The following is a 24,941-nucleotide window of genomic DNA, read 5'->3' as shown; positions in this document are numbered from 1 at the left end:
TATACCAAATCACAACACATTTGGAAACTTAGAGCAGAAATCACATTGTACTAGAAGCCAAAAGTCCAAAGTCAAGCTCTCCAGGAGCTACTCCTCAGCACATGGCTGAGAAACTCAACGTCTGTTCCTCTGTCTCTGCTTACCGTGGCTCTTGGGAGGATCCCTTATGAGGATCCCTGTCACTGGATTCAGAGCCCATCTGGATGAACAGGACTGTAGCTTCTATCCACAGAAGGTTACATCAATAGTTTGCAGGCGTTAGACAAATCAGTGGGCGAGAAAGCTTAGTTCCAAGTGTGGGGGAGGAACGACGAGAGAGCACCACTGTGTGCCAGGCAACAATGGGAGCAAACAGCATCCTGCCCATTCCTACTCTTGGCTCAGAGTACAGCTTGTCCTGCACTCACCTGCACTAGGCACCCAACCCAGGCACTGGATGACAAGCCAAGACACCAAGGTGACAGGCACATCATTAGCACCCAGGAAAGGGAAAGCCACTGCCCAGCTCTAGCACCTGCCAAACACCTTAAGTTACCAAGCAGGATGATTACAAGTCTGAGACCATTCTGGGCTACTTTGCTAGCTAGGTCAGCCTGAGCCACTTATCAAGACCCTGTCTCAAAAGAGCCAAAACAGGGCTGGAGAGATGGTTCAGCAGCTAAGAGGGATGCGATGCCCCTATCTGGCTTCTGCAGGCACTGTACACACGGTGCACAGACATGTGCACACACCCATACTCATAGAGCTTTATAAAAGCCCACGACGACACATCCATAACTAGCAGTAGGGAAACTGAGACAGCTGGCTTATGCTTGAGGTCATCCCGGGGTACACAGCCTTGTCTCAAACAACCCCTGCCACCACATACAAAAAGGATCTTAAACAGATCTGCAGAGCAGGCCCAGCTCTGTCTGGCAGCAGGTACTAATCTGACAGGAGGCGGTAATAAAATTAGTTTGAAGACTGGCTTGTTGAGAACTGTATGACCTCATCAAGTTACTCAATTTCCCGGGATCCACTTTCTCAACAAAGAAATGGGACACTGCACAAAACCTGAGCTGTAAGGGCTAAGCATGTCTGACACCTGTCTGCACAACTCCTAGCAGTAAGAGATGTCCCACAGTCTCTTCCCAGGGCCCAGCACTGCCACTAACATGCTATGCAAATCACGGCAGGTCAAACATCCTATAAAGCACACAGTACGTTATGAATACAGGGATGAAATAACTCAGCTTCCGCAGTCTGATGCGCCAGGAAAGCAGGGTACACAGGAAACGACGGACTGTTGCCAAAGCCACAGATCTGCCCATAAAAATGAGACCACAAATCCAGCTCCAACAAAGACCCTTTACTGAGAGCGCCCTAAAACATCCAGTCCTTGATGTGAACAAGTTTCAACTCAGCTGATGGCTGACTTAGGTAAGGCTTCTTGGTGACAAGAATGCTTCCCATCTATATCAAAACAGGTTCTTGACTCCTCGTGAGCATCCTCAGGGTCTCTGTCCCATCTTCTTCAGGGTTCGATTAAGCTACAAGGGAAATAAAGCTAAGTTAGATGTGGGATCTTTGGGACCTATCCCAACAATGTGCACAGTCAGGAAGCCAGCCTCCCAGGAGCCCCTCTGTGGCCACGGAAGGCCACAGAAAGCCAGGCACTCCTGGGACCCTCAGTCTTCCTTCTTGTCTTCACTTGACAAACGCACAGCCTACACTGCTCTGCCCATTTCGTAGACAGGACAGGGGTTCAGGGTGGCCAGACCAGCTGAGCTTCAGCTTCCCCCTGATAGAACAGTCCCACTCACTGTCCGACAGGCAAGCTTAGACAGCTAAATAGTAAAAACGGAGCCATGCTGTCATGACCTGAAGGAGCACGGCCTGTCGGAGGATTCCAGGTACCTCCAAGTGGCTCAGAGATGGACAAAGGAGCCCTACAACCTGGCGCTCTTTGGCCTGACACACAAGACATTTCCGAGTGTTAACACAGAAGCTCCAGGTCTGTCAAACACAGCTTCCAGTCCTGCAGGCTGCAGACACTGGCCAGACCTGCCTGAGCTGGAGAACACCCTAACCGGGACCTGGGGAAGGAGGGACTCAGCAGCAAACCCACCCATATTAGGAAATACCAGGAAGGGCGGGGAGAGCGGCACCCTTTGCAGGGCCACCCGCAGACCAAGATCTTGGAAAGAGATACCCTAGAAAGGGCTGACACAGCAACTCCTGGGCCCAATCCGCTCCTCAAGCTGCCAGCCAGCCAAGCTTGGAAAGTTAAAGGGCCAATCACACATTTCTTAAGAAGAAACATGAAAAAAAATTTAAAGCCCCATCTCTATCCTCAGGCTTATCAGCCACTCTCTTAGATGTCTTACCTCTTCAAATTTGTGGATCTGCCGGATAAAGAAATCCCCATAGCGCCGGGCGACCTTGGTGTCTGCAATATGGATCATGTCCTACGGGAGAAAGCAGTCAGAAGAGACGTGGTGGGTGGGCAAGCAGGGACGGAGAAGAGGGCCACCTAGTGTGGAGCCACTTAACTGCAAAGTACAATGGTGCCAAGTGTTAGTAACCCCTACGGTGCTGTCCCCAGTACTGAAGGGGACAACCCCGACACAGGGGAGGGGGAGGCCCTCTACTACTTACTGATACCCCCAGTCCTCTTTATGTTTTATTTTGAGAGTGTCTCTCTAAGGTGCCCAGGCTGGCAGTGAACTTTCGATGTTCCCTTCTTAGCCTCCCAAATAAATAGTATTACAGAACCTGGACAGTCATACTCAGTTCCTACGCTAATTCCCAAAAGCAAAGTTTGGGGGAAGCCCATCATTAGCAGGTAGTGAGAAACAAAAGCATGCACCGTGGGCACACATATGTAACCTAACACTTGAGAGGCTGATGAAGCAGGATCACCCAAGCTATACAGTGAAGACCATCCTGCCCTCAACACTCCCCAAACCACCAAAGTCATAAATGGCATAGGGCCTCCAAATCACGGATGTAGTACACACTGTCACAGCAAAACATAACCTGTGGGCCAGGGAGATGGCTCAGTGATGGTGATCACCTGCAATCTCAGCACTCCTACTTGGAATGGGAGGTGAGATGTAAGAATTCAGCAGAGCAAACAAAACAAGACAGACCCTGTCTCATCAAGACGGAAGGTGAGAACCAACTCCCCTAAATTGTCCTGAACTGTACATTCACACCAGCATACAGATCACACACAAGTAACAGAATATAAAAGTAAAGACTTGCAATGACCAAATTGGGAGACGCATTTTATTAAACCGTCAGCTGCGTTGGGACCGGTTGCCGAGTCACTAGAAGACAGAGGGGGCGGAGCAGGTCAACAATGCTATCAAAGTGCTTATGTCATACATGCAGGATGAGTCGGTGCAGAGAAGAGGGGTGTGTGTGTGTGTGAGCGCATGTTTGTATGGGTGTGTACAACTGTGCAGAGGCCAGAGGCTAATGTAGAATGTCTTCTTTTATTACTCTCCACCTTACCTTTTTTTTTTTTTTTTAAGTTTTTCGAGACAGGGTTTCTCTGTGTAGTTTTGGTAACTGTCTTGGATCTGGCTCTGTAGACCAGGCTGGGCTCGAACTCACAGAGACCCACCTGACTCTGCCTCCCGAGTGCTGGGATTAAAGGTGGTCACCACCTCCGCCTGGCTTTTTTTTTTAAAAGGTTCTAAATTACAGGCTGGGGAGATGGCTCAGTGGTTAAGAACACTGGCTGCTCCTGCAGAGGACCCTGGTTCAGTTCCCAAGTTCCCAGCACTCACATGGCAGCTCACAACTGTAACTCCAGTTCCTGGGACTCTGACACCCTCCCACAGACATACATGCAGGCAAAACATCAACGCACATGAAACACACATAAATAAATCATTAAAAAATGTTTAAAAATCCGCCGGGCGGTGGTGGCGCACGCCTTTAATCCCAGCATTAGGGAGGCAGAGCCAGGCGGATCTCTGTGAGTTCGAGGCCAGCCTGGGCTACCAAGTGAGTTCCAGGAAAGGCGCAAAGCTACACAGAGAAACCCTGTCTCGAAAAACAAAAACAAAAAAAAAAAAAAAAAAGTTTAAAAATCAACGATTTTCAGTTACACGCAGGCATGTTAGAGGTGGGTAGGTGCTTGAGGCACTGGCTCCCCTGGAGCTGGGATTATAGACGGAGAGCAGCCTGATCTGAGTTCTAGCTCCAAATGAGCAGCAAGTGTCGGGTTTTTATTTTTGCTTGGTTTTCCGAGACAGCATTTCTCTGTGTAGCTCTGGCTGTCCTGGATCTCGCTCTGTAGCCCAGGCTGGCCTTGAACTCACAGAGATCCGCCTGCCTCTGCCTCCTGAGAGCTGGGATTAAAGGCATGCGCCACCACTGCCCGGCTCCAAGTAAATTTTTACTTTTTTTTTTTTTAAACAATTTTATTTATTATATATACAGTGCTCTGCGTGTATCCCTGCAGGCCAGAAGAGGGCACCAGATCTCATTACAGATGGTTGTGAGCCAACATGTGGTTGCTGGAAATTGAACTCAGGACCTCTGGAAGAGCAGCCAGTGCTCTTAACCTCTGAGCCATCTCTCCAAACCCCAAGTAAATTTTTAAAGCCAAATTACTAGACAGCAAGATGGCTCATCAGGCCACATGAGCCTGATGACCAGTGTGATCTCAGAACCTATGTAAAGGAAAACCAACTCACAAAGCTGTCCTCCAACCTCCCCACACACTGTGTGGCACATGTATGTGCGCGCACACAACACACACACACACACACACACACACACACACACACACACACACACACACACTCTCTCTAAAGTTTTAAAAAAACAGATTACACAAACGGGACCCATCCATTCCATAATCACATACACACCCGAGAGAAAGATACTTCAGGTGTGTGCTACCGAGCCTGAAAGCTATTCATGAGAATCCGCAAGAGCTACTGCAGTGGGTATAAGCACTTTCTGCGCGAGCCTGACAGATGACCTGATACCTGGATCCCACACTGAAGGAGAGAACTGATTGCCGCAAGTTGTTCTCTGACCTCCACATGTATACACTCCTCCACACACAGATAAATACATCAGGGGCACTTCAAGAGAAGTAACTTGGTAAGGGAAACTGCAATCATTTGATACATAAAATGTTCACTGTTCTATGCTTTTGAGAAAAATATCCATGGAAATTAAAGCAAGGCTGGGTGTGGTGATTGGAATGAAAATGCCCTATAGGCTCATATTTGAACGCTGGGTCTTCAGTTGGTGGACCTGTTGGGAAGGATCAGATTGATTTGCTGCAGAAGGTGTGTTACCAGGATGGGGTTGGAGACTTCAAAAGTCCCCATCATTCCCAGTTAGCGCTCTCTCTCTCTTTCTCTGCGTCAGGCCTAAGGATCAGATGTGGGCTCTCAGCTTCTGTCCCAGCACCACGTTCCCTGCCATGATGGTTAGTCTTTGAAACCATGAGCCCTAAATTAAATGCTTTCATAAACTGCCTTGGAGGTGTGACGGTGTTCTGTCACAGCAATGGAAAACTAAAACAATGGGCATGGGGCACAGACCTGTAACCTCAACTACTTAGGAAGCTGAGGCAGGAGGATCAAAGTTCAAGGCCTGCCTGGGCAATTTTACAAAATGGGATGTAAAACTGGGCTGGGAATGCAGCCCAGTGCAGAGTGCTTGCCTAACATGCACAGGCACTGCTCAATGCCCAGCACCAAACAAAACAACAAAAAGCCATTTCCTGTTCTCGTTAAATAGGACCCTAAAGACTATTTCAACTTAGCATCACAGTATTGAAAACACTTCCTTCAGCCTACCTCTTATCCCAAGGAAGCCACTGCTATGCTGTTAGTGTTTTAGAAAGAACTCAACACATAACCAGACACACACACAAACGTGTTACAGATTATTGATAGCCAACCTACAAAAGCCTTATGTAAACCAGACAAAGGTGGATGTGTATTGTATAATTCCAGCACATGGGAGCTGAGGCAGGAGGATCATAAGTTCAAGACGCTACCTCTCAAAAAAGCCCCTGTGTCCTTTATGTAATAAACTAAAATCACCCAGAAACCCACCAACAGGAGAGCAGATGAACCACAGAGCAATCACCGTAGAGGGCGATGGGAGGTGACCGTCCATCTCAGGGCAGGCATGAAGGAACTGAGCATACAGAGCCACAGTGGAGAATGGCTAATGCTAACTCTCACCCCAGCTTAAATCTCACTTTCTCAACAAAGCCTTCCATACCATCGTCTTATGCCTGTAACCAGTGCCTCCCATCACCCCTTCCCTGTCTCTACTACTCATACTTCTAACCTACTACATGTCTGACTTAATTATAGTATCTATCATTTACCTCTTTGAGAGGATAAGCAGGGTGACCAGGGTTGCTGGACCAGAAGATGCCATACCTTATCAATATAGAAGTCTACCTCTGAGGCTGACTGGAATTCGCCATCTAGGGCAGAAATGCCACTGGTCCACACCAGGTTCTTCATCTTGTGCTTGAAGACAAGCAGTTGGATGCGGAACTCCTGCTCTGTGAGGTCCAGGAAGCCGGCCAGCTTGGCCACAGGCATGGTGGTGTAGAGCTTGAGGAAGCTGCGGATGGTGGAGAGCTGGGCCTGCTGCTGCACTTCATCAGAAAACACCTTCAGCTGCTGCAGGAAAGGCTCTTTGTGGTAGTTAGGGTGGACGTTGTCATAGTTGGGCACCACAGGCGACAGGAACTTAGGACAGGCATAGCTAAACAGTTCCTCGTAGACCTGGGCGTCACCCTTCTGCATGCGCAGCATCTTGTCCCCATACTTCTCCCGAAGCTGGAGATGGATGCTCTCATCAATCCGCATGGGGTACATGGTGAGAGCAATGGCCAACAGAGCATGCATCTGCTCATTCTGCTTGTTAATCTGGGGGAAGACAAACAAACACATTCCTGAATCCCACTGTGGACTGCTGGCCCCCACCTGCACAGAGCATCATTTATCATGTCTTCCACTCTCCCGGGAGGCCTGCAACACCAACCCCCAAGCCCTCTTGAGCCCCACCCAGTGCTAAGTCCTCCTTGGTTGTCTTCAGAGTCCTCCCCAGGACCTCTCCAGTTGGCCTCCTATTACTGGGAAGTTAATTCTTGTAAACTTGCGAAGAGTAAGTTAATGCCTGCATTTCCAGTACCCCCTTGCTAAGCTCATCTACAGAGCTGCCGTGCCGGACTCTCGAGCCCAAGTCCTCTCTGCTCAGGCCAGCCACGCTGTCCAGGAAACACCTCCCCAGTCCACATGTCTTGAGCCCACCCTCCCCCACTAACTGCTTCGGACAATGTTTGTTTTCGGTGCTGAGGACTGAATCCAAGGCTTTCATCATGCTAGGCAAGGACTCTACCATCAAGCTAAGCTCCTGGCCCCTCTAACTTGCCCTTATTACCAAAATGTTAGTAATCTAAGGTAAATGTCCTAACAAATGCTTAGCCAGGCAGGTAGTAAAATGTGCTGCTGAAGTGCTGGAGTGGAGTTCAGTGGTCAGTGATCATGTGCATGGACCACAGCAAAAGGGGAAAATCCAGTTAAGAGCAAAACCACATGCTCTCACATGCAGAAGCTAAAAACATTGATTTTACAGATGAGCAGAAAAGAGCTGATCCTAATGGCACAGGCTTTTAACCTCAGCTACTTTAGTGGTTAAGGCAGGGAGAACACAAATTCAAGGCCTGCCGGAGCAACAGGGTAAGTGTAAGGTTAGTCTGGGGAACTTAGTGAGACCTTCTCTTAAAACAAGCTTTTTTTTTTTGGAGCAGGGTGGTGGCGGTGGCTGGGAATGCGGCTCAATGGTACAGTGCTTACCTAACAAGCATTAGACCATACGTTTAAGCGGCACCACCACCCTACACATGGGCAGAAAAGCTGTGAGCCCTGTAAGCTAAAATAATGGTCAGTAGGAAAGATACACCCATGGCAGCAACAGTGGCACCAACGGTACAGGCTGACCAGCCAGTTTCTGCTTGGATTTAAGGCCTGCACCACAGAGGAAAAGCAAACAAGAGGGAAGCCCACCAGCCCCAGGGGGGAAACTACAGTAGTTTGCTGAATGGACATAGCACCAAAATGCCCTCTAAATCTCCATCTCAGACTTGATCACAGAAGTTCCATTGTGTAACGGACAGCAGTTAAGACAGAAATTCACAAGTGGTCAAAATCCACAGAAATGTTTGTGGACTAGTCAGTCACAAATGGGACATCTATATCACATGCCCTGCACCCAAGGCTCAGAGACCATGGAGAAGAGAGGCCAGAAAAATTCTAAGAGTCAGAGAATGAGAAGGACTCTGGTGCTGTGAAGATCTGTCACTGAGATTGGTTTAATAAACGGTGACTGGCCAGTAGCCAGGGAGGAGTCATAGTCAGGACATCAAAACTACGAGAACGATGGGAAGAAGAAGGGTGGAGTCAGGGGCGACACCAGACAGCAAGGTGAGTAGAAAACGAGGTCACAAGTCATGAGCCATGTGGCAAAGCATAGATAAGGAATACGGGTTAATTTAAGTGTAAGAGTTAGCTAGTAACAAGCCTGAGCTATGGATCGAGCATTTATAATTATACTAAGTCTCCAAGTCAATTATTCGGGAAGTGGCTGCGGATTATTTGGGAGCAGGTGGTCTAGGCAGTTGGGACAGGAAAACTCTGCCTACCCTCTGGAGCAAAACAGGACACGGCAGGATACCTGCACTCATGAATTGATAGCAACTATGGTTTCCTGCACCAGAACAAGCAAGTCACCATTCCAGCATGGAGCAGGGAGGGGAGGAGCTCAAGGGCCCCCACCACTGGCTGAGGAGCCCTATTAACAGCTGATGGCTTCTGAGGGAGGGAGTAGTTTTCAATGGCACTATACCCTTGAGTATATGGGCAGCACAAACTACTCCCTAGGTTATTATAATATAAATAAGTAGAGCTGGAGAGATTGCTCAGTGGTTCAGAGCACTGACTGCTCTTCCAGAGGTCCTGAGTTCAATACCCAGCAACCATAGTGGCTCACAACCATCTACAGTGGGATCTGATGCCCTCTTCTGGCATAAAGGTGTACATGCAGACAGAGCACTCATACATAAAATAAATAAATCTTAAATATATATATATATAAATAAGTAAAACACAAAGTTGAGAGGGTTAGGGATTCTGGGAGGAGTATGGGGTGAATATGATAAAGATATATTGTATGCATGCACGAAACTCTCAAGTAATTAAGAAAAATGTTATACTGTTTAAAAAACCCAACATGCTGAGGCAGGAAGACTGCTGTGCACAGGAAGACAGTGGCTGGCTGTGGCTATCAACAAAGTCCCCAAACAACAGCCACTATAATTTCCCTGGAAGTGAGCAGGCAAACCGAGGGAGTTCAGAGAATAGGCATGTGATAGATAGATTGAAAAAAAAAAAAAAATGAGTTCTGTAGCATAGCAGGGGCACCATTTTATATCAATTTATATCTACAAGGAACTAGAAGAGGGACTAGAGAGATGGCTCAGAGGTTAAGAGCACTGGCTGCTCTTCCAGAGGTCCTGAGTTCAATTCCCAGCAACCACACGGTGGCTCACAACCATCTGCAATGTGCAATGGAACTCTGTATACATAATAAACAAATAAATAGAACTAGAAGAGCCAGGTGGGCTGTGGTGGCAGAGGCAGGCGGATCTTTGAGTTTGAGGCTAGCCTGGTCTACAGAGCAAGTTCCAGGACAGCTAGCTCTACACAGTGAAACGCTGTGAAAAACAAAAACAAAAGGAAGAACTAGAAGACCAGCTTGAAAGTGTTCAATACAAAGAAATGATAAATGGTTAAGGACAAGAAATATTCTGATTTGTTTGTTTATTTGTCTCTTTACATAGCCTTGGCTGTCCTGGAACTCACTATGTAGATCAGGCTAGCCTCAAACTCAAGAGATACACCTGTCTCTGCCTCCCAAGTGCAAGGATTAAAGGTGTGCACCACTCAGCTCTGATTTTTCCTTCCATCTTATCTAATTACCACATATCCAACAAATATACACAATTTAAGTTGTACTGAAATGAAGTATTTTTAAGAGCAGCGATTTTAGATAGTGCTTGTCCAGACCTGTTGGCACTTGGGAATGAGCTGCCTGGTGAGACAATGGCTGCAGAGTTCTCTTACCATTTCATACTTGTATGTGGTCCTCTGGAACATACTCTTGGTCCTCTGGATGTACAGGAGGATGTTGGCAAAGACCCGGATAGCATCCTGGTAGCGACGCATCATCAAATATGCAAAGCCAACATAATAGTACGTGGTGACTTGGCACTCAGGTACACGGGAATACATGCTCTGCAAAGGAAGGGGGGAGCAGCAGCCGTGAGTCCTGACTCATCCCAAACCAACAACACAAAGCAGTGATGGCACACGTCTTTAACGCCAGCACTTGGGAGGCAGAGGCAGCTGGATCTGAGTTCCAGGACAGCCAGGGTCACACAGAGAAACCATGTCTCAAAAATAAATAAATAAATAAATAAATAAATAAATAAATAAATAAATAAATAAAGCACACAGAAAACTAAGTCTTTCGGGTGGGTGTGATAGAACACAACACCTGCAATCCCAGCACCTGGGTGGCAGAGATAAGTGTGTTTCTGTGCATTTGAGGCCAGGTCTATAGCGAATTCCAGGACAATCAAAGCCATACAGTGAGAGCCTATCTCCAAAAGACAAACATAAACAAAAAACTAAGTCTTTCAGGAATTTGTTTTTGTTTTTGTGGATAGGCTCGTATTATATAGTGTCCTGGCTGGTCTGGAACTTGCTCTGTAGGCCAGGATGGCCTTGAACTTGCAGAGTTCCTACTGCTTCTATCTCCACAGAGCTGGGTTGCAGGCAGGCACCGCCCATGCTCAGCTTTTGAACTCCATCCACACTAGTAGAGAGCTCTCACTAGCTTTCTGTTCTGAAGACAGGACAAAGACTCCAAGACCACTTCACCTCAGTGTCCGCCACCCAGACCATCAAGCACAGAAAGGCTTGGGGACAAAGGAATGCTCGATCCTGTTCCCTGGCTGTTTATCCTAGGAGATGAGACCAGAGGCAGGCATTCTTACCTTCTTGTTCAGCTCGATGTTTTCCAGCACCTTGATAGCCTGGTAGTAATCCCCCAATAGGGAATGCAGGCGCAGAAGCCCCACCAGGCTGAAGTAGCCCAGCATCTTGTAGAGGGAATGTCGTCCATATTCCCCAGCCACACTTTCGGGGTCGCCTGTGAGGGAAAGATGCTGTGAGTGCTTCCACAGGGAAAGGAAAGGGGGACCAGCCTGGCCTCTGACGGTCACTAAGACTCTCACCTGCTGCCAGGTTTCAAAGCTGCCCTCACATGGAGTGCCTCGGCCTAGGAGTCTCAAGGAACAGGGCCGGCTGTGTTCTCATCTTGTGGTGACTAACAGCTGCCTTGAGAGGGGCAGGTCATTTTTGGTTTGCTATTTGTTTATTTATTTATTTTTGGTTTTTCAAGACAGGGTTTCTCTGTGCAGCTTTTGGAGCCTGTCCTGAAACTCACTCTGTAGACCAGGCTGGCCTCGAACTCACAAAGATCCGCCTGCCTCTGCCTCGAGAGTGCTGGGATTAAAGGCGTGCGCCACCACCACCCGGCTGTTGTTTTTTATTTATCCTAATATATCTGAGAATGTGAGAAGGGCCTCACTGAGAATAGTTAGTTACTCCCAGAACCCTTCCTTTAGGGACCCGAAGGCAAAGCTATCTCCCCGCAGATGCTACGGCCTCTCTCTGTGGAGCTGATGAGCGAGAACACAGAACCAATGCTGGGCAGAAGCACGGCCATCTTTGAACCATCAGCACGTCCTGGATGCCACATGGTGGTGCCTGCTCCTAGTCCCTTTCCTCAGCACTCTACTTAACACAATTACATACAAGAACCAAACTCAGGCCTGGCTATTCGACAGACGTGTCTCCAAAAATAATCTCTCAGACTTCAAAGAAAGCTCAAGGGCGGACAATGTGGTTCAGCAGGTAAAGGCACTTGCCGCCTAGCCTGACCATCTGAGTCAGATAACCATATGACCAGAACCCAAATGGTAGAAAGAGAATCAACTCCCACAAATTGTTCTCTGCCCTCTGCATGTGTGCACTGTAACACATGTGCACCTATACACAGAAATAAACAAAATGTACTTTAAGCGAAACAGATTCTAACTATTTACCTGATGAGATGAGGAATACGATGTCTTTTTTTATTGGTGCTGGGAACTGAATCTAGGGCTATGCACATGCTGAGCACACAGCCTTCCACTGAGTTACACCCAAGCTCTAATGTGCTTTTTTTAAATTATGTAATAAAAGGTGCCAATATAAGGCCAGGTATGTTGATGCACATCAACAGCACATCAGAGGCAGACGGATTTCTGTGAGTTCAAATCCAGTCTGGTCTACACAGAATTTCATTCATGTTGATGAAGGACCCATTGAAATTGTAGGGCAGACCAGTAAGTTCGAGATAATGAAGTGAAAGGTCACACCAACATGGTTCCTCACCAATACTACGTAGATCAAAGAACCACTGTCAAATTCCAAAGACATACACTCTGCAGTGAAGAGCGGGAGCGGAGCACCAGCTACCTGAAAGGCTATTAACCTCCTCCAGAACACACTGCAGCAGCAGGCGAGCCTCTGTGAGGTCCAGGCCAGTCTGCTCTACAGAGTTCTAGGCTGCCCCAACCAGTCAATCAAACCATTCTTCCCTTTCCAGCTGAGTACAGTGTGAAATTAGATTATCCTCATGTACGTCAGCCAAAACCTGCCAAAGGCTCCACACAAAAAGGCATTCCAGCTATCTAAGAAGGCAGATTCTAATGAGCCCTGGAAAATGCCCCTTTAACTAAAAATAAAATAACGTGTGTGTGTGTGTGTGTGTGTGTGTGTGTGTGTGTGTGTGTGTGTGTGTACAGTGCCTGTGTCCTCTGTCCCTTCTAAGTTTGGGTTTGTTCTTGGAATGAGCTTTTGTGCCCCTCCTGGGTGTTGAAAACAGGAGTGGGTTTACCTCAGATTACCTAATGTCTAATGTTTATTACTCAAAAAATGTTTTCCTGCCAGGGCAGTGGTGGTGCACACCAGAACCTGGGAGGCAGAGGCAAGTGGGTCTCTGAGTTCCAGGACAGCCAGGGTTACACAGAGAAACCCTGTCTTGAAAACCAAAACAAAAAAGTTCCCAAGTATGGCCTTTCCTGAGTTTGTAAACAGCTTGAAGTCATGTGACCTTGCTTAATCCTCACAATATAAACTGTCTGATGCTCTAAATAAAGGTGGCTACTGCATGAGACTTTTGTTCACCTCATTTTTAGGTTCTACTCTCCCAGGTTCACGCCACCAACTACAGTGGTGACACACACACACACACACACACACACACACACACACACACACACTTACATAATAACTAAAATGTTATGGTTCTTAATCTAAATGTAAGAGCAGGTAAAACAGCTTGGTTAGTAAGAGCAGGGGTGTAACCCAGCAACCTGAGTGTGATTAGGGTGGAGAGAACCAACACATACATACACATGATTTTTTAACACATAAGAGTTCCTGACAAAAGTCTGAGCGGTATTAACCCAAACAAAGGCCCTGGAGACACAGCAGAAGCAGTTGAAAACGTAGATCTCGGCTCGGCCGGCTCGGCCTAGCCTGCAGCACTCACCTCCACTTGTGTAGACCTCCAGCTGACGGTTGATGTTGGATTTGTCCACCAGAGAGTGAAGGACATTGAGGACGCTGTGAACATTCCAGATCTTAGGGTTGGACCTGAGGAAGTCAATCTCCTCCTCTGACTTCTTGGCAGTCTTGCAGCGGTACTGGCTAAAGGACTGGAACTGTGGAGGAGGAAGAGGAAGATGTGGCATCTATGCAGTACAGTCGTGTGCTGAGAAGGAAGTGGCACGGGGTTTTATTAAGTAACTGCTCACGGGTGGGAAGGACAGCTATACAGCTCAGGTGGCCTCACACTCTCAGTGCGCCTGCTTTTGCCTAAGTGCCAGGATGAAGACAAGGCGTGTGTTTTCAAGTCACAGCAAATGGCACAAAGCACGACCCTGTCTTTAAATGACAGCTCTAGACACACAAATTCATATAAATCCCTATGCACCAACAAGCAGACACTTCCATGTTATCTGAGGTTTGAAAAGACTAAATAAAACTCCACCCAAAAGGCCAGTGGTGGTGGCACAGCCTTTAATCCCAGCACTTGAGGCAGAAGGCAGATCTCTCTAAGTTCAAGGCCAGTCAGAGCTACATAGTAAAACCCCATCTCAAGGAAACAAAAAAAAAAGTGTCGTGGAATATTTTTTTTTGTAGAATATTATTTTAAGATGTGTTACATTTGTTCATGCTATGGAACATTTGTTTAATGATGTAAAGATGTGTTGCATTCTTTTACGTTGCATTTGTTTAACTCTGTGATGTGGTGATATTGTGTTCCCCAAAATATTGTGCACCCTAATAAACTTATCTGGGGTCAGAGAACAGAACAGCCACTAGATATAGAGGCCAGAAAATGGTGGCACACACGCCTTTAATCCTATCACTTGGGAGGCAGAGATCCATGCTGATCTCTGTGAGTTTAAAGCCACACTGGAAACAGTCAGGCATGGTGACTCACGCCTTTAATCCCAGGAAGTGACTGCAGAAAGCAGAAAGGCGTGAGGACCAGGAACTAGAGCTGGTTAAGCTTTTAGGCTTTTGAGCAGCAGCTCAGCTGAGATCCATTCCGGATGAGGACTCAAGAGTATTCCAGTCTGAGGAAACAGGATCAGCTGAGGAACTGTCGAGGTGAGGAAGCTATGGCTTGTTCTGCTTCTCTGATCTTCCAGCATTCACACCAATACCTGGCTTCAGGTTTGATTTTTTTTTTTTTTTAAGATTTATTTATTTATTATGTACACAGTATTTTGCCTGCATGTGTCCCTGCAGGCCAGAAGAGGGCGCCAGATCTCATTATAAGTGGTTGTGAGCCACCATGTGGTTGCTGGGAATTGAACTCAGGACCTCTGGAAGAGCGGTCGGTGCTCTTAACCACTGAGCCATCTCTCCAGGCCCCCAGGTTTGATTTTATTAATATGACCTTTTTAAGATTCCTGCTACACTGTGAAGCTGTGATACTTTGTCTAAAACACCTGATGGTCTAGTAAATAACTGAACGGCCAATAGCAAGGCAGGAGAAAGGATAGGTGGGGCTGGCAGGCAGAGAGTATACATAGAAGGAGAAATCTGGGAGAAGGGAGATCAAGGAACGAGAAAAGGAAGGAATGAGAAAAAAAGGGGCAAGCCACACAGCCAAACACGGATTAAGAAGAAAAGAAAAGTATACAGAAATAAGAGAAAGGTAAAAGCCCAGAGGCAAAAGGTAGACAGGCTAATTTAAGAAAAGCTGGCTAGAAACAAGTCAAGCCAAGGCTGGGCATGCATAAGTAAGAATGAAGTCTCCGGGTATGATTTCTTTGGGAGCTGGGTGGCAGGCCCCCTAAAGAGCCAAAGGAGCAAAGACTAAAAACACCACCACCGAAAGAGTGTCGAGGAAGGGCCATTCCCTCTGTGTCTACTGCCTTGGTCAGGGACTTTCACAGGCCTCCCTGATCCTCCTGGTCAGTCTCTGGATTAGAAAGCCCCTTAAGAAAAGAACACCAGCTAAGCTAAGGAATTTTGCTTATCTTAAGACGGATAAAGCTCAACCAGGATTCTCCTCCACTCCCAAGCCAACAGGACAGTCAACAATCTCAATTATTCCGAGAGGCAGAGACAGCCGAGAGGTCAGGAAGGGGAGTGTGGCCTGAGACTTGCACCGTGAAGGCACTGGTGCCTCCCTCAGGGCAAGAAGCATCTCTCTCAAAGAACCTGAAGGAGTTTTTACCTACCACAATCACCAACACTGTGTACTCAAAGGCTCCCTAGCCTGTGGCATTCAAATACCTTAAGACACTGATTTCAGGCCAGGCCGGCACACGACTTTAGTACCAGCACTTGGGAGGCAGAGGCAGGCAGATCCATGGTCTACAGACTGAGCACCAGGATAGCCAAGGTTACACAGAGAAACCCTGTCTTGGGGGACGGAAAAAAAAAAAAAAGATACTAATTTCTAACCTGGTCTGTAATCCCAGAACATGGAGAAGAGGCAGAAGTTCAAGGATAGCCTAGGCTACATAAGACACTATGTCAAAGCAAATTAAAACAAAGACAATGATTTCTCCCGAATTTTTCTAAATTTTAAACTTTTTTGAGACAATACGGCCTGGAACTTGCTATAATCCTCGCCCCTCCTTCCCAAGTCCTGGATTTACAAGTGTGAGCCACCATGCCCAGCAACGTATTCTGCTTGTAAGATGACTCAAGTCTGGAAAAGGATGGTGACAATTCTGACCACATAAGGAACACGCACTAGCTGTTCTGTGACTAAGCACTGTATATGCAGGGCCTCAGGAATCTTCCCAGCAACCCCTGTGCTCAGAGATGAGGAAGCCTGCATGGTGGTTAAATTACCCACCCGACATCCAGGGTCAGTCAACAGTGACACTGAACTTCTACCCCCAGGCTACACAGTTGTGACTGCACTTTACACCTGGCCACATTCTCAGTGCACCTCACCAAGAGAGCCCTGAGACAAGAGACGGGTCCTTCCTGATAAGCAGTGTTACTGCATTCTGACCCAGCACATTTCAGGTAAACACCACGATCGAGATACAGACCTCTCTAGCAGGCGGGATGGTACACCCCTTTATCTCAACACTTGAGAGACAGAGGCAGGGGGATCACTGAGTTCAAGGCCAGCCTGGTCTACAAAAAGAATCCAAACGTTTCTGTTTGATGGGTGAGAAAGACTAGTGAAAGTTTAAACAAAGTCAGTTACTGAGACACGAGGCAGCCCTCAGTCTAGAACCTACTTCCACCCGACTCTAAAGCCTGAAGTGTGTGGCTGCTGCCAGGCCAGTCCCTGAAGTCAGAAAAATTCTGGGTAATGAAGGTCAAGCCCAAGACTTCCAAGTTCGTATCTGGAATTCTCAGGCGTCACTGCTCTCTTCAGAAAACCATTCTAACCCAGGGCCCAGTGCCATACTGGAGATAGTGTCACACACATGCACAACGGTCATGGCAGCTCTCTGTGGGAATTACTTTTTTCAAGTTAAGGCGAGGCTGAACAGGTACCTGGTAGATGAACTCATCGATGATGTCCCAGAGCCACTGGTTGGGGAGTTCAAGAGGAGCAGGTCCATCAGCATCTGTAGAGATGACAAGAAAATCAGATTGCAGAGTTTGCCTGTTGGAGCAGGGCTACAGTACCCTTCATAATCTCCCTCACCAGAGCACTACAAACCACAAGACTTCCCTTCTTCCCAACTGCACACTGAAATCCAGTGAAGAGCTGGATGCCAAAAAAACACCCGTGGACAAACGTGAGACTTACTGAGGATGTAGTTGAAGAGGTTGCAGTAGTTGTAATAGGATTCGAACCTCTGCTCTAAAGAGGGTCCCCCCTGTAAAGAGAACAGGGATATCAGGGCACATATGAAGTTTAAGTGCTTTGCCCGTGGTCTACCATGACGGCTGAGAAATGAGGTCAGTCCTCTGCTTGTATGTGAGAGCACAGAAGGGAGAGGAGTACTACCCTGACTGAACATGAGGTCAAGGTCAAGTTTGATGGCCACAGATCACAGCCAACAGGCATGCAGATCTAGAGAAGCAGAGACAGGGAAGGTGCTTCAGGAGCTGTGGCCCTAACAAAGGTGAAGAGGTAACATGAGAGCATCTGAAGGCCAGGGGTTAAAGGAGACAACACAGCATTGGGCCAGTGCCAGACGAATAGTCCAGGGGACGGCAAAGCCCATGAACCACCCGTCCACAAAGTTGGAACATGCAGCCACACCCACTCACTGGTATCATTTATGGCTCCTAAAAAGGCACAGATGGAGGGGCTGGAGAAATGGCTCAGAGGTTAAGAGCACTGGCTGCTCTTCCAGAGGTCCTGAGTTCAATTCCCAACAACCACATGGTGGCTCACAACCATCTGTAATGAGATCTGGTGCCCTCTTCTGTCATGCAGGCATACATGCAAGCAGAACACTGAATACACAATAAATAAATTAAAAAAAAAAAAAAAAAAAAAGGCACAGATGGACAGATTAAAGTTACTATGTCCCCGCTGGGAGGTGGTAGTGCACGCCTTTAATCCCAGCACTCGGGAGACAGAGGCAGGTGGATCTTTGTGAGTTCGAGGCCAGCCTGGTCTACAGAGCGAGATCCAGGAAAGGCGCAAAGCTACACAGAGAAACCCTGTCCAGAGTGGTGGTGATGACCACAATTCCAGCACATGGGAGAATGAGGCAAGACGAGGTCAAGGCCAGTCTGGGCTACAAAGAGTTTTGCTCAAAAAAGAAAAGGGGGAAAAGGTAAGGTATTTTATATCAAAAATTATGTTCGTCTAAGACTGGGCCAGCCTGGTCCACATACTGATCCCAACCACAGCTGCATAGTTAAACTCTATCTCGAAAAAAAAAAAAAGTCATCTAATCATTCAAAGAAAATTCTCTCTCCAGGGTATTAAAACTGGTCACACTCAGTGCCAGTCTGGAACCCAGCAAAGATTCCAGGTGGTAATGAACTGCTAAGTGTCCAGTCTGCAGACCAGACAGGAGAAATGCAGTCCAGTTACATCCCATCTTCCCTAAGTAGTCACACACACACACACCATGGCCCCCTTCAGTGCAGCCACACATGGCTGGACTTGAGCACTAACGGCAGTAAGGAGCCCTGGCTTTCCCTCGGTCAAGTAGCAGAGATCCCACTGGGACGCCGGGTGACAGCCCCAGAAACTCCTCCAGCTGCCATTGCTGGTGGCTCCCACAGCAGGACAGGAGCTCCGGGCAGATCAAGCGGTCCTAAGGACTGAGGAGGAGTCACCGAGAGTGAAGCCAGGTCTCCTTAGGTGGGGACTCTTCCAAAGAGTCTCCTTCACTGACACATGCTCAAACAATGACTGTGTCACTGGTGACACATCAGACATCACTCCAGGAACTGGGTGACAGCAGTGAACAGCACAGAGCCCAACCCCCAGTGGGCTAACACTCCAGTCGAAAAATCGAAGAGACCCCAACGAGCCAACAACACAGTGTGCTAGTGATCCAGGAGGGAGGGGCAGTCACAGGGAATCAAACTGGCAAACGAGTCAGCCAGATGCAGAAGGGCCATGGACCTAACCTGGCCTTTCCTAAGCATGATGGACTACAGGGAATATATCAGTGTAAGTTCCCGTGAACAGGGACTGGGATGGTGGGGACACTAAGGACGGACAAGCGCAAGTGTCTACAACAGATGCCAACTTTCTGGGTCAAACCACTCTTTTGCCTTTCTTCAAAAAAGTGCAGCGGTGGCGCACGCCTTTAATCTCAGCACTTGGGAGGCAGAGGCAGGTGGATCTCTGTGAGTTCGAGGCCAGCCTGGGCTACAGCGTGAGTTCCAGGACAGCTAGAGCTACCAGAGAAACCCTTTCTTAAAGAGAAAAAAAAAAAAGTTAAAACCAAACAAGCAGTTGGGAGCTGGAGAAATGTTTAGTAGTTAAGAGCACTTGTTCTTGCAGAGGACCAGGGTTTGATTCCCAGCACCCACATGGTGGCTCACAACTGTCTGTAACTCCAGTTCCAACGGATCTGATGCCCTCTTCTGACCTCTTCGAGCACCAGGCACACACATGGCACACATACATGGAAGCAAAACACTTACACACATAAAATAAATATAAAAAGAAACAACAACAAACACCAACCAAGCACCTTTAGACGTGGAACAAATACAACTAGTGACCGTATTAGACATGAATCTGACAGGGACAGTTTACAGAGGGACTACCAGTAACACCAACATTAGTGTAAATCCCCACACTGACTTTGTTAGAGGTGAAATTGACAGGGACAGTTTACAGAAGTACCACTAGTAACACCAACACTAGTGTAAATACTCACGCTGACTTTGGCGTATATATGCCTGTAGTACAGTTCTTTGTACAGAATCAGGAAGACAGCATCTAGAAGACAAAGCCGAAGGGTACTCCGTTAGTCTACAAACCGACTGGTATTTCCTGCAGCTGCAGCCTTTCAATGTAGGGCAGAGGTGACCTAGAAGGCAAACTCCTAAACCAGTGGTTCCCAACCTTCCTGACCTTCAACCCTTTAACACAGTTCTTGTTGTGCTGACCCCCAACCATAAAATTATTTCGCTGCTACTTCATAACTGTAATTTTGCTACTGTTATGAATTGTAACGCAAATATCTGTGTTCCCTGATGGTCTTAGAGGCGAACCCTGTGAGAGGTAGTTCATCCCTTCTCAAGGGGTTGCTACCCACAGGCTGAGAACTGCTGTTCTAAACTCTTAAGCTGATGTCCCAAGAACCTATGCACCCAGTCAGGGCAGTGCACGCCTCTAGTCCCAGCACTTGAGAGGCTAGGGCAGGGAGACCTCTGAGTTTGAGGTCAGTCTGTTCTACACAGTGAATTCCAGGTAAGCCTGGGCTACACACGATGAGAGCCTGTCTCAATAAAAAGACTATATACACCCAGAGAAAACTATGCTCCATTCTACTTTTAACCTCCTAGCCATCTGCCCCTTCTCTCCCGCTCTGAGGCAGGTCTCACCATGTTATCACTGGCTCTAAACGGATCCTCACCACATAGAAAAAGAAAGTGGGAGCTGGAGAGATGGCTCAGCGGTTAAGAGCACTGGCTGCTCTTCCAGAGGACCCAGGTTCAATTCCCAGCACCCACATGGCAGCTCACAACTGCCTGTAACTCCAGTTCCAGGGGACCCTCACGCAGACATACATGCAGACAAAAACACCAGTGCACATAAAATAAAAATAAATAAATTATTAAAAAAAAAAAAAAAAGAAAAAGAAAAAGAAAGTGAAAAGGTGAGGGGCTAGGAAGCTCAAACCAAAGTGACTCAAAGACCACCCACCCCAAAAAGAGGGAAAAGAAAACTCCTTATCTGGGAATGCTCAAATTATACCATGTTCTCTAACTGTAGATGTAACCAACCGTCTTATTAAATAAGAAACACAGAGTCGATTCAGAGAAGAAAGCCAAGAGGTCAGAGCTAAGAGCCTCACCCTTCCTGCTTCAGCGATCCCCTTCAGCCAAGAGAGCTCTCCGAAAGGGACCTACTTCCTGTGTGTATGTCTTTATATAGTCTAGCTGTTCTGCCTTCTCATTGGTTGTAAACCCAAACATGTGACTGCCTCGTCACTGCCTGAATGTACCGCCCTCCAGGTCCTTAAAGGCGTGCGCCACCGCCGCCAAGCACTTGCTATGGCTCTAATAGCTCTGACCCCCAGGCAACTTTATTTATTAACATACAATTAAAATCACATTTCAGTACAAGTAAAATACCACCACATCTAACCATGCAGTTTTACTAAAAACCTACATCTTAAGCTCTAGGGAAATAAAATGCAAAGTGAAACACACACAGGCTGACCATGGTGGTGGTGGTGGTGGTGCATGCCTTTAATCCCAGCAGTCAGGAGGCAGAGGCAGGCAGATCTCTGTGAATTAGAGCCTGGTCTACAGAGTGAGGCACAGGACAGTCAGGGCCGTTACACAAGAAACCCTGTCTGGAAAAGCAAAAAAGAAAAAAAAAAGAAACACACACAAGGTCCCTCGGCCTGTCTATGATATCTGCTATCCAGCACACGTAAGACACGGATTTATACCTACCGTTGCCAACTTGGGGTGCAATGGCTTCCGCCTCAGGCCATGGTGTATTCTTGAAGAATCTTTCAGTTAGCTTGGTCCAGCTGAAAGTCAAGCAAAAACAATTCACAACTCCAAAATAAGAAAGATTCAGGACCCAACCCTCAAATTTTATGGGACTGAGAACATAAGAGATATCACAGAAACAGAGCCTGAGCCCTCCAAGCCTATGACTTTCCTCAACCTAGCCCTCCTCTTCCGACCCTCAGCAATGTGGGAACAGAGTTAAACTCCTGTTAGTTGATCCAATAGGTGTCTGATCATTTGCACACACACCCCATCCTCCCAGAACTTGCTTGAAATATCTCCTGTCTCATCCCTGGCTGACCTGTCTTATATCTAGCATCCACGATTATCAGGGCATCCCCTCACCACTACTCTGGAGCTTGGTCTGTGATGGCATGCATTGGGAGGTTGTACAGTTCAGAAATTAGGCTCTGGGGTCAAGAGTGTGCCGGTTCAGAACAAAGCATCTGCACAGTGCTAGCTCTGATTCATTTCTATGATGTTTCCTCTACTATACAAAGAGAAAAACCATAGAACTTATACTATGGGATTACTGTTACAGGTAAAGTAGTAAACACACAAAAAGTACTCCAACACTGCTCGACCTACATGAGAATATGCTAACAGCTACTACTATCATTATTAGTGATGACATTATTTTAGATTTGAACCTTTTTTGTCTGTGGGATACAAAGTCTAGAGCTAATTAACATGCCGCTAGCCCAGTGGTTCTCCACCTGTGGGTCAAAACCCTTTTGACAAACCTCTATCTGCAAAAACACTTACATTACAATTCATAACAGCAGCAAAATTACAGTTATGAAGTAGCAGTGTTAATAAATTTATGGTTGGAGGGGTCACCACAACATGAATTGTATGTTAAAGGTTGCAGCATTAGGAAGGTCGAGTCCAAAGGAGTCATAACAACACAGTAAAACCATCTCCAAACCCCAAAACCATAAGCCCTCTACACACACACACACACACACACGACCGCACATTACTCATCTTGTAGGAGCTGCATCACCAGGCCAGTCCCACTCAGAGACACAGTATTACGGTCCATACCTGTTCTCATAGATGTCCTGGATCTCATACACCTTCTGGTCAATGACATCACTGGAGACACGGCTGGCCTGAAGCTCATACACTTTCTGGTCAATCAAATCCGAGACAGTTTTGTGGAAGTACTGGATGAAATTTTTGATTACTTCAGGAATCACCTGATAGGTCTGCTGCTCGTACTGCCGTTCATAGGCAAGGTCCTGCTTTGGGTCTCCTAGAGGATGGATACAATAAAAACTGTAGAGTGCTTGCAAGCTCATAGATATGATGGACCAGAAGGGCAGGGCCACCTACAGGGCTTGGAGTATAGTTCAATCTTGATCACAGAATGCTTGCCCAGCATGAACAAGGGCCTAAATTCAATCTGAGGCTGCGGTCGGGGTGGGTCAGTGTGGACAGACAGACACAGAAACATGCACCTCATCCCAAACTAAACTCAGATCTACACAAACCAGTATAATTTTCCTTTAAACATTTAGAGATATAAACTCTCCCCAAGTCACCCTCAATCCCATCCCACTGTACTGTTCCTTCACAACAATTACCATCAAAGATATTTCTTAGCTGGGCATGGCTGTGCACACCCAGCACTCAGGAGGCAGAGGCAGGTGGCTCTTTAAGGCCAGCCTGGTCTACATAGTAAATTCCAGGATAGCCAGAACTATACAGTGAGACTCTGTCTCACAAAACATAACAAAAAAAAAAACAACAAAAAAAGAAAAAGAAAACAAAAGAAACTCATTTTCTAACTAGGTTAACTCATGGCAAGCTACCCAGCCTCCTTCCTCAGTTTTTTCACGTTTAAAGAGACATTAACATATACTTTGTTAAACTACTTTAAGGGTCTGAATAAAACATTTAATAGGATGTACCCTGAGCAACACATGCCACTTGGTACTTAATCTCAAAGTCACTGTAGCATTTCAGTAAACTTCAAAAGCCTCCCCAGAGTATTTTACATGGACTTGGTTTGAACCAAGTACATTTTTCACACCAAGATTTTCTTCCTCGGGGCTGGGGTGTGGGTCACATGGTAGAGTGTGTGCAGAGTGCACCAGACCCCAAGTTCAATATCCAGTCCAAAACAGTAAACCCACAAAGGTTTTTCAACTTCGCCTGATGGTTTGAGTAAGGAGGGTTGTGGGTGTGGCTCAGAGCTTGCCTAGAAGCTTGGGGCTCTGGGTTCCATTCCCAGCATGTCAAATAAGATCACCCACAAGTAAAGAAAACCTAGCCAGGCCAGTTATCCTCCCCCCGGCAGGAAGACCACAAAAAAGGCCTGATTTATTGGGCCCTTGCACCACCCTACCACTCAGGCCTAATGGCGGACTCCAGACCTGGCCCATCAAGGAGGAGTTTTTACCAGGTCCCTGTCGGAGTCAATGCTGAGACATTTAAAAAGGTGCCAATATCTGGAGGCACTGAGCCCAGCGGGGCAAATTCAAGGTCTCACCTGTGTGCATATCATAGTCGCCCGGGTAGGCATAGGGATCATATGCAGCCTGCAAGGAAAAAGACTAAGTCAGGAATGCACGCCAAGTGAGGACTCCAAAATGCTCGTCCTCGGGCGTACACGTCAAGCTGACGACACCACGCAGCTAAGACAGTCCCCACCTCGGAGGGATTCACGCGTGTGCGAGAAATGGGAGCGCGGGCAAAGACGACCCACGGTTTACCCGGGAAATAAGATAAGGCAAGCACAGTATGCGCGCGTCTGCAGCAGACACAGCGCAGCTCCAAACACCCTTCAGGCCGCCTAGGGCTGCGAAGACACGCGGGGACACACGCCGAGTAGGCGGGCAGGGGAGGGACCGGTGAGGAGTGCCGGAGCCCGGAGGGCCAGCATGGTCGCGGCCGGCATATTCCGGCCCGATCTGGACGCCGCCTCACCTCGGGGGCAGATCCCACAGCGCCGGGTCCCCGACGCGGAGCCCGCCGTGCGCACATTTCCTCCTTACCTCAGACTCGTAGTCATCAGCGGGGTAAGACATGGCTACGCCGCTCCAGAACTCCGCGGGAGAGAGCGGAAGAAGTACTCGGCGCTTGGCTGTCGGAACCGGAAGTCCCGCCCAGCCC

The 24,941-nt window shown here is 47.5% G+C and overlaps 1 protein-coding gene across 2 annotated transcripts; it reads right to left on the bottom strand.

Moving 5' to 3' along the window:
• Positions 1-1,327: 1,327 nt before the first annotated feature.
• Positions 1,328-24,941, bottom strand: Eif3l (eukaryotic translation initiation factor 3 subunit L). Of its 2 annotated transcripts, XM_052748331.1 has the most exons (13): positions 24,824-24,941; positions 24,319-24,367; positions 22,869-23,079; positions 21,759-21,838; positions 20,009-20,070; positions 17,458-17,527; positions 17,199-17,272; positions 13,705-13,876; positions 11,099-11,253; positions 10,164-10,334; positions 6,411-6,908; positions 2,367-2,447; positions 1,328-1,529 (listed from the first exon to the last, which is right to left on the bottom strand). In XM_052748331.1, the coding sequence occupies exons 1-13, from the start codon at positions 24,854-24,856 to the stop codon at positions 1,491-1,493; spliced, it is 1,695 nt and encodes a 564-aa protein (XP_052604291.1). In that variant the 5' UTR covers positions 24,857-24,941; the 3' UTR covers positions 1,328-1,490. The 2 variants fall into 2 exon arrangements, with proteins under 2 accessions (XP_052604291.1, XP_052604292.1); XM_052748332.1 differs by lacking the exons at positions 21,759-21,838; positions 24,319-24,367; positions 24,824-24,941 and having other exon boundaries at positions 22,869-22,947.

Source organism: Peromyscus californicus, unplaced genomic scaffold (assembly GCF_007827085.1).
Source record: "Peromyscus californicus insignis strain IS unplaced genomic scaffold, ASM782708v3 Scaffold_20__1_contigs__length_68692818, whole genome shotgun sequence".
NCBI lineage: Eukaryota > Metazoa > Chordata > Mammalia > Rodentia > Cricetidae > Peromyscus > Peromyscus californicus.
This window is presented reverse-complemented; position numbering and strand designations above follow the sequence as displayed.

Coding starts and splice junctions, on each gene's coding strand:
- Eif3l (XM_052748331.1), bottom strand. CDS start 24,856: ATGTCTTACCCCGCTGATGACTACGAGTCTGAG. Junction 23,080..24,318: donor CGACTATGATATGCACACAG/GTGAGACCTTGA, acceptor TCCATCCTCTAG/GAGACCCAAAGCAGGACCTT. Junction 17,528..20,008: donor ATATATACGCCAAAGTCAGC/GTGAGTATTTAC, acceptor TTCTCTTTACAG/GGGGGACCCTCTTTAGAGCA.